Source organism: Nerophis lumbriciformis, linkage group LG32 (assembly GCF_033978685.3).
Source record: "Nerophis lumbriciformis linkage group LG32, RoL_Nlum_v2.1, whole genome shotgun sequence".
Lineage (NCBI taxonomy): Eukaryota > Metazoa > Chordata > Actinopteri > Syngnathiformes > Syngnathidae > Nerophis > Nerophis lumbriciformis.
The window spans coordinates 29,619,337-29,629,368 of NC_084579.2; the positions used below are offsets into that span (position 1 = coordinate 29,619,337).

Genomic DNA, 10,032 nt, shown 5'->3' on the forward strand with positions numbered 1-10,032 from the left:
AAACCAGAAATATACTGAAATTGAATGTAAATATGAAAACAACAAAAGCCTTATAAAAAAAGTAATATGGCAGAAAAAAACAAAACAAATAACTAAAATAAATGTGAAAATTGTGCAAGATACCACTTAATGGACATAAAAGATTCAAAAATAAAAACCAATGTAAGAATTTTGAAAGATGGCACCTGATGGCCATAAATCGTAACTGCACTTTTTGTCCATGTAGATAAAAATAGGGTGCATGTATGAAATCTAGTCTTACACATAGGGCTGCACAATTATGGCCAAAATAATCATTAAGATTATTTTTTATCAATACTGAAATCATGATTACTGATTGTTAGTTAATACAGTGTTGGGGTGTGAACGTAATACCATCATGCAATTTGTAATTGCATCTAACAACTCCACCTCTCAAAGTTTTAAAAGGGAGCAAAAATTGGCTTGAAGATTGGTTTATATTTTTCACCAAAGAACCACCATTACATGTTATACAGACCACGGAGAGGTGTTTACAATGTAGGAAAAAAAGCATGATATGACCCCTTTAAACCAAAAATATGTCTGTAGACAACTACGGGGATGTTAGAAATAGTACCCATAGTGAGACAGTAATTGTACAAGGGTACTACTTTGACTAATGTGGAAATATACTGTACATGAAGTGCTGTGTCTGCAGTATGTTCCACCCCAGTGACTTGCTTTCACTGGGCAGCCAAAAACAGACTGGAGTACACTCAGATTCACCGTGTTCCCTTCCTGGATTAAAAAATAGGCTTGGGAGCCACAGAACAGCAGGTCCACATGCTACATAGAACCAGCCAGATTTTTTTATGTATTCTCCTCCCATGAGTAGACTCGCTTGTTTTGGTTTGGTTGAAGAACAAAGAGTGCACTCATTTACCATATATCTAAAAAACATAAAACAACCAAACTCACTGATCTCACCATTAGCATCTGCGTTGCTAAATGCGAGGTCTTCGTCCAACTGTTCAAGTTGCACTTCCATTGCTTCTGCACCTGCAGTGGAAATAAAGTGGGCATAATGTATTGATCAAAAACATGCAAAGACATCACAGCATATATTTTAATTTGAACAGTAAGTTAAGTAGGACATATTTTATGTTTGTGTGGCAACCCATCTCAATAAACACATATTGCAACGAGGGCTGCGCGATATATCGATATACTTGATATATCGCAGGTTTGTCTTTGTGCGATATAGAAAATGACTATATCGTGATATTCGAGTATACGTTCTCACGCAGTTGCTTTTAGCTGCGGGCATTAGACTACAGGCTTGTCTCACTCTTTCTTGTCTCTCCTTCTCACAGAGACATAAAACAAGCGCACCTTCTTACATACGTCACATACTGTCATACGCTCTCGCGGAGCAGAGAGGTAACGACATAGGTAACGTTAGCTGTGGTGCTAGTTGAGCGGTACGAGTGGTAATACGAGAGAAAGAAGGTGCCAATCTGGTAACAAACATAGGAAGAATTCATTCCCAAGAAAAACAGCACAGGGTCCATCGTCTGGCAGTGGTTTGGCTTCAAGCGGAAAGATGTTGAACAGACAACCGTAATAAGTCAAGTATGCGGCAAAAGCTTTGCTACAAAAAGTAGCAACACTGCTAATTTGTAGCATCATTTGAAAAGTCACCCCCTACAGAATGAGGAGTGTGCTTGAAACTCCGCATGTCAACATCTCTGTTGGGTGCCACACCAACAAAATGCCGAAGCAACTATTTCCAGATCAACAACATATGAAAAAAAAAGTCAACAACAGAAGGAGATAACATTCGCAGTAACCTACCACATAGCGAAGGACATACACTACCGTATTTTCCGCACTATAAGGCGCACCTAAAAACCACAATTTTTCTCAAAAGCTGACAGTGCGCCTTATAACCCGGTGCGCTTTATTACGATTCATTTTCATAAAGTTTCGGTCTCGCAACTTCGGTAAACAGCCGCCATCTTTTTTCCCGGTAGAACAGGAAGCGCTTCTTCTTCTACGCAAGCAACCGCCAAGGAAAGCACCCGCCCCCATAGAACAGGAAGCGCTTCACCCGCCCCCGGAAGAAGAAGAAAAAACGCGCGGATATCACCGTACGTTTCATTTCCTGTTTACATCTGTAAAGACCACAAAATGGCTCCTACTACGCGACAAGGATCCGGTTCATAAAAAGACGTTCTAGCTTGCCATGCTAACTTCCACCCATGGTGATATTCAAAAGGAAGACCTTGCCAAAAGAGACCTTTCCAGCCGGCGTCATCATAAAAGCTAACTCGAAGGGATGGATGGATGAAGAAAAGATGAGCGAGTGGTTAAGGGAAGTTTACGCGAAGAGGCCGGGTGGCTTTTTTCACACAGCTCCGAAGGCAAACACACCTTCACTAAGACGGGCAGATAGCGCCGGTCGACATACGCCAACATCTGCCAGTGGATCGTAAATGCCTGGGCAGATAGTTTCGGTCACAACTGTGGTCCAAGCTTTCCGGAAGGCAGGATTCACAGAACTGCTGCACAACAACAGCGACACTGAATCCGATGACTTCGACGAGGCGGAGCCGGCCATTTTTGGATCCCACGCTTGCGCAACTTTTCAATTCGGACACCGAAGACGAAGAATTCGAAGGATTTACGAATGAAGAATAACTTCAGAAGGTGAGCGCTATGTTTATTTTGTGTGTTGTGACATTAACGTTCGAGCAACATTATGTTGCTATTTATTGCTCTACACCATTTTGAATTTTACTATGTTTGTGATTGCACATTTGCGTACATTTTGGGACAGAGTTGTTAGAACGCTGGTTTTCAATATATTATTAAAGTTTGACTGAACTATCTGACTGTTTTTTTGACATTCACTTTAGCGCAGCGTTTTTTTGACATTCACTTTAGCGCAGCGTAGGCGCGGCTTATAGTCCGGGGCGGCTTATTGGTGGACAAAATTATGAAATATGTAATTCATAGAAGGTGCGGCTAATAATCCGGTGCGCCTTATAGTGCGGAAAATACGGTATTTGATTTCCTATTATGGAGCTAATTTTTATTTGACAGTTATTGAAATATCTTGTGTGACATCTTTCACAAAAGTGCACTTTGTTTTAAACTATTGCAGTGGCGTTCTGTACAAAAAGTGCACTTTAATTTAGTGTTGTTTTGATATGTCATCTTATGGACATCATGCACAAAAGTGCACTGATAGCTTGTTTTAAAAGGTCTCTGACAATCTTGTACTTTCTGTTTTGGAAATGACATGAATGTTTGTGCCACTGCTTAATTGTTTAATAAATACAGTTTTGGTAAATTGACTTAGTTGTGATTTCCCTCTCTGCATGAAAGTTTAAAATGAGCATATATTAATGCAGTATGAACAAGAATGTTTTAATGTAGACACATAGAATCATCACACTGGTGTGATTATATGCATCAAGTGTTCATTCAAGGCTAAGGCAAAATATCGAGATATATATCGTGATTCGAGACATGGCCAAAAAATATCGAGATATTAATAAAAGGCCATATCGCCCAGCCCTAATTGCCCCATATATAATGTAATGTCAGGAAAAAAAAGCGAAGCAGTATTTTTAGTAAGAAATACAAGTCTATTACATTACAACACGCTATTGCCATTTCACCACAACAAAAGCAGCCCCGCCCCTCCAGAAACGAGGCTAACTTGTGGATTCGATAGCAAAACAAGCGCACCCTTAATATAGCTTGAAAAAGTCTACTTAATATAGACGTTCATGTTTATTCAGTATAACGACACTACAGACTCAAAGTTATCGCGTATGAGTGTCAAACGATCACATCAAGTACAAGCAAGCTAATGTTTTTCAGCGGGTAAGTTGACTTTGCTAATGCTAACAGCTAAGCTAAGCTAGCCACTCGTGAGCTCGCGAGGCGTGTCCCCTACCGTTCATACGTTGCGACTGTGCGGAACCATTACGTTGACATTTCTGAGGTTTTTTAGCGATGAAATATGTTACCAACGTCGGTATATTAACCGAAAAAAATGCATGGCGCAAATACTTACAAGAAACCACCGCCTTCCACTGCGTCTTGCTTTGAAACGTTCACAGAGTTTACAGCATGGAGGCGCCGAGGAGAGCTGGCACAATGGTTTGCTTGTTAGGTTGAAAAAGGGCAACATTGGCAGGCGGGGACAGCGCTCATTTGTCAGACTGTGAACCTCACCGCCTTTTCGGATTACACGAAGTGCTTTATCAAACGACCAATGTGTTATTGTTGATTTTCCCCGATTTAGGACTGGCAGGCAATTCCACTTTGACTGACATGTTGGTTTAATAATAGCATTTAATTTAATTTTTGTATAAAAATGCACGATAGCCACAAAGGTAAATCTGATTAATTATGTGCTTCTGTGGACTTTTGGAATCTGCACTGCAACCACATAATTTCCCCATTGTGGGATGGATTCAGTTTATCCTATTAAAAGTAGAATGTTTCTCTGAAATACTCAATATATTGTTTTGAAGAGCCTTTAACGTCTTTTTTATTTGTATGAAAATTATTAAAATATCATATAAAACTGTCTGTAGTCACAGTATGACCATGGGACAGATAATTTATACATACATCATTATAGTTTCAAGTAAAACAAATCCATAAAAAAATTCAAAGAAATCGGTTGTTTTGTGTTCTAACTATAATAGTCCCCTGACAATGACCAGGCGGCATTGAACTAATCCAGTAAACATCTTGTGTGCATAATGTTTCTGCTTAAATTAAGTTATATGTCATCATATTGAACCCTATGGGTTATGAATAGGATGGCACTTCAAGTTCGTATGTGAGTCAAGGTAGGTGGCCAAATATAGTGTTGGCAATATAGTGTATATATACAGTAGGAGGCCACGGGGAAGACCCAGGACACGCTGGGAAGACTATCTCTCCCGGCTGGCCTGGGAACGCCTCGGGATCCCCCGGGAGGAGCTGGACGAAGTGGCTGGGGAGAGGGAAGTCTGGGCTTCCCTGCTTAAGCTGCTGCCCCCTCGACCCGACCTCGGATAAGCGGAAGAAGATGGATGGATGGATGGATGGATACAGTGTTGGGTTAGTTACTGAAAACCAGTAACTAGTTACAGTTACTAGTTACTTTATTTCAAAAGTAACTCAGTTACTAACTCAGTTACTTACACCAAAAAGTAATGCGTTACTGTGAAAAGTAACTATTTAGTTACTTCTTTTTTTCTTTTTTCTTTTTTTAAAGCTCCCATTAATGCCCTTTTTGCCTTCATTTCAGTACTGTTATTGCACTGGAGAATAATACAATCTGTTGATCAACTTGACATACATTTTTATTTTCCTTTTAACATAATTAATGAAAAACAGTGCAACATAAAAAGGCATTCCTCCTTTCTTTAAACTTGGACCAATGACCATGAATAAAAAACAAGTTAAAGTGCAACATAAGAAGGCACATCATCTTCCTTGAAACATAAAGCCTGACATCTGGAGTGATGCTGCTGTCTTCCACACTTGGAGCCATGGATTGTAGAATCCTTGTTTTCAGTGGCAGGATCATTGACACAGATGGTGAAGTTTCAGTGCTCAGTAGAGATGGAACACTTTTGAGGGGTTTAAGCACCTGGAGGACCTCACCTGCCACTCTCACATCATCATCAGACAGGGTGACATTTGTCTTCAGGGTGTTGTGGGTCAATGCAGAGTATATAGCTGCCTGCTGCTCCAACATATCATAAGTGGAGTTCCACCTCGTTGGGACATCATGTATGAGCAGGCAGCTTTAGCATTTCTTGCTTTGTCTTAAGCACATGAGCAGCTGTTGTGCTTGGGTGGAAGTAAGAAACCTTCCTGATCCTCCCAAAGAGGCGCTCCATCCTATTGACTGAGATTCCCTTCTGTGATGCCAAATTCACTACATGTGCAAAGCACCTATCTGTGGTCCCAGTCCTGCCTCATTCTCTGTCATTATTTGATTTTTGGCATTATCACGTGTGACTGGGATATCTTTATCTTCCAGTCCTCCACTGCTTGTGTCAGTACCTGCGCAAGGTGACTCTCGTAGAGGGGGCGTGTCTTCTCATCTCCCAGTCTGCTGTGATGAAGTGAGCGCTTATAGTTCCGCTGGACGTCCACCCGTCTGTCATGAGCGCAACAGATGATGCTCGGGATAGTTCATCCACAACTTTTTTCTTCTCCTGCTCATAAAGATCTGGCACAATCTTATTGCTGAAGTGGGTGCGCGATGGGATGTCGTAACGTGGTTCAAGCACGTTCAGCATGTGTTTAAAACCCTCGTTTTGCACAACCGAGTCTGCACTTATAAACACACCGATTCAATTGCGGGGGCGTTCAAGCTCCTCCGTTACTCCGCTCGCCATGACCACGCTGTGTGTGGACTGAACGTGCCAACAACTTTTTTTTTTGTTTCATATATCAAACCGCGGATCACGTGATCCGCGGTTTGATGTATGAAACAAAAAAAACTTGTGTGCCTCATCCCCTCCCCACACCCACACACACACACACATAGACCGCGCCTCTTTTCTTCTCTCCGGCTTGTGACAGAGGAAGATTCAGAAGAACGACACCGCGCAGCGCTTCTGTTTCTAGCCGATACTACATCAAAAGTAACGTAAAATAACGCAGTAACGCATCATGTAGTAACGGTAACTAAATTACTGAATAAAAAAAAATAACGCGTTAGATTACGGTACTAGTTACCGCCGAAACTAACGGCGTTACAGTAACGCGTTAGTCCCAACACTGTATATATATATATATATATATATATATATATGTATACCTACATACATACAGGTATATATATATATATATATATATATATATATATATATATATATATATATATATATATATATATATATATATATATATATATATATATGTCTTAATAAGGTTATCCAAAAAATAGTGCTCGATACCGTAGTAGAGCGCAATATATGTATGTGTGGGAAAAAAATCACAAGACTACTTCATCTCTACAGGCCTGTTTCATGAGGGGTTCCCTCAATCATCAGGAGATTTTAATGGAAGCATTCACATACCATGGTTTATATAGGGCACAGAGTGGGTGGGTACAGGCTGGCGTAGGGGCGTGGTGATTGGCTCATGTGTTACCTAGGAGGTGTTTACGTCTGTGGCGGCATGCTGATACAATTTCGCTGTGCTTGTTGAGGGATGACAGGTCTGGACGGTATATAATAAACAGTTTCTCTTTCAAGCATAGGTTGCATCTTTTATTACCACTATTGTAAGGTGTGCTGGATGCAAGAATTTGCCATGTTATTGAATATTCAACATTATTGTCTTTGAGGTCCCAAATGTGTTTGCTGAGTTCTGTGGTATTCCGCAGGTTTTGGTTCCTGAAAGAAGCCTTGTGATTGTTCCATCTGGTTTTAAACTCTCCCTCGGTTAATCCTACATATGTGTCGGATGTGTTAATGTCCTTGCGTGTTACCTTAGATTGGCAAACAACTGATGTTTGTAAGCACCCCCCGTTGAGAGGGCAATCAGGTTTCTTGCGGCAGTTGCAGCCTTTGTTGGTTTTGGGGTCGCTCTGTCTGGGGGCCGACGGCTCATTTGCAATTGTTTTGTTGTGGTTTGAGATAATTTGTCGTATATTGTTCATACAGCTGTAGCTCAATTTAATGTTGTTTTTGTTGAATACTTTTCTTAGGGTGTTGCCTTTGGGGAAGTGTTTGTCAATCAGAGTGAGGAATTTGTGGCCAATGTTAGTTGAGACGTTTTTGCTGTATGGGGGGGTTGTACCAGATGATGTTGTTTCGTTTTCTGTTCTTTTTTGGTTGGTTTCCTGGCGTGGGTTCATAGGTGAGGGTGAAATTGTATCCGCTTTCATCAAGTGCTTTTTGGTACGGGGGGGTTGCTTGGTCAAATTCAGCTTTGCTAGATGACAGCATCGATAGCCTTTTATTAATTCCGGTAGGTATTCTTTTCGTGGTGGTGGGTGGGTGGTTGCTGTCATGGTGCACGTATTGGAGTGTTGTGTTGGATTTCGTGAATGGTTGGTAGCTGTTATTTCTCAGGTTGAAAGTGACGTCGAGGAAGTACACCATGGCAAAAAAAGAACAATTCAACATTTGACGTCACCATGGGAAGTTTTGACGGAGCGGAAACGTGTGAACTCATTGGGAGTTTCCTCCTCTCCCAGCTCGCTAGCCTCAACCTGAACCTTGGTATTTACCGTGATGACGGACTGGCAGTGTGTTGCGCCTCGCCAAGGAGCAGCGAGAATACAAAGAAGCGCATATGCCAAATTTTCAAAGAGAACGGCCTACGGATCACGATCGAAGCCAACAAGCAAACCGTCAACTTCCTCGACGTCACTTTCAACCTGAGAAATAACAGCTACAAACCATTCACGAAATCCAACACAACACTCCAATACGTGCACCATGACAGCAACCACCCACCCACTACCACGAAAAGAATACCTACCGGAATTAATAAAAGGCTATCGATGCTGTCATCTAGCAAAGCTGAATTTGACCAAGCAACCCCCCCGTACCAAAAAGCACTTGATGAAAGCGGATACAATTTCACCCTCACCTATGAACCCACGCCAGGAAACCAACCAAAAAAGAACAGAAAACGAAACAACATCATCTGGTACAACCCCCCATACAGCAAAAACGTCTCAACTAACATTGGCCACAAATTCCTCACTCTGATTGACAAACACTTCCCCAAAGGCAACACCCTAAGAAAAGTATTCAACAAGAACAACATTAAATTGAGCTACAGCTGTATGAACAATATACGACAAATTATCTCAAACCACAACAAAACAATTGCAAATGAGCCGTCGGCCCCCAGACAGAGCGACCCCAAAACCAACAAAGGCTGCAACTGCCGCAAGAAACCTGATTGCCCTCTCAACGGGGGGTGCTTACAAACATCAGTTGTTTACCAATCTAAGGTAATACGCAAGGACATTAACACATCCGACACATATGTAGGATTAACCGAGGGAGAGTTTAAAACCAGATGGAACAATCACAAGGCTTCTTTCAGGAACCAAAACCTGCGGAATACCACAGAACTCAGCAAACACATTTGGGACCTCAAAGACAATAATGTTGAATATTCAATAACATGGCAAATTCTTGCATCCAGCACACCTTACAATAGTGGTAATAAAAGATGCAACCTATGCTTGAAAGAGAAACTGTTTATTATATACCGTCCAGACCTGTCATCCCTCAACAAGCGCAACGAAATTGTATCAGCATGCCGCCACAGACGTAAACACCTCCTAGGTAACACATGAGCCAATCACCACGCCCCTACGCCAGCCTGTACCCACCCACTCTGTGCCCTATATAAACCATGGTATGTGAATGCTTCCATTAAAATCTCCTGATGATTGAGGGAACCCCTCATGAAACAGGCCTGTAGAGATGAAGTAGTCTTGTGATTTTTTTCCCACACATACATATATATATATATATATATATATATATATATATATATATATATATATATATATATATATATATATATATATATATATATATATATATATATATATATATATATATATCCATCCATCCATCCATCCATTTTCTACCGATTGTCCCGTTTGGGGTCGCGGGGGGTGCTGGAGCCTATCTCAGCTGCTGCATTATATATATATATATGATCCGTAGGCCGTTCTCTTTGAAAATTTGGCATATGCGCTTCTTGCAACCTATGCTTGAAAGAGAAACTGTTTATTATATACCGTCCAGACCTGTCATCCCTCAACAAGCGCAGCGAAATTGTATCAGCATGCCGTCACAGACGGAAACACCTCTGAGGTAACACATGAGCCAATCACCAAGCCCCTAAGCCAGCCTGTACCTACCCACTCTGTGCCCTATATAAACCATGGTATGTGAATGCTTCTATTAAAATCTCCTGATGATTGAGGGAACCCCTCATGAAACAGGCCTGTAGAGATGAAGTAGTCTTGTGATTTTTTTCCCACACATACATACATACAGGGTTTGT

General features: G+C 41.2%; 1 protein-coding gene across 3 annotated transcripts in view; it reads right to left on the bottom strand.

Annotated features, from left to right (window-relative positions):
- The window catches only part of hnrpkl (heterogeneous nuclear ribonucleoprotein K, like), a 29,740-nt gene extending 25,550 nt beyond the window's left edge, over positions 1 to 4,190 (bottom strand). Inside the window, exons 1-2 of one of the 3 annotated variants that reach the window (XM_061927294.1) lie at positions 4,049 to 4,190; positions 949 to 1,020 (exon numbers count right to left, since the gene is read on the bottom strand). In XM_061927294.1, the coding sequence (XP_061783278.1) occupies positions 949 to 1,009 (61 nt within the window). In that variant the 5' untranslated portion in view covers positions 1,010 to 1,020; positions 4,049 to 4,190. Of the gene's footprint in view, positions 1 to 948; positions 1,021 to 4,048 lie in introns of those variants that run through there. The other 2 variants (XM_061927295.2, XM_061927296.1) reach the window with 2 other exon arrangements.
- Between the last annotated feature and the right edge of the window lie 5,842 nt (positions 4,191 to 10,032).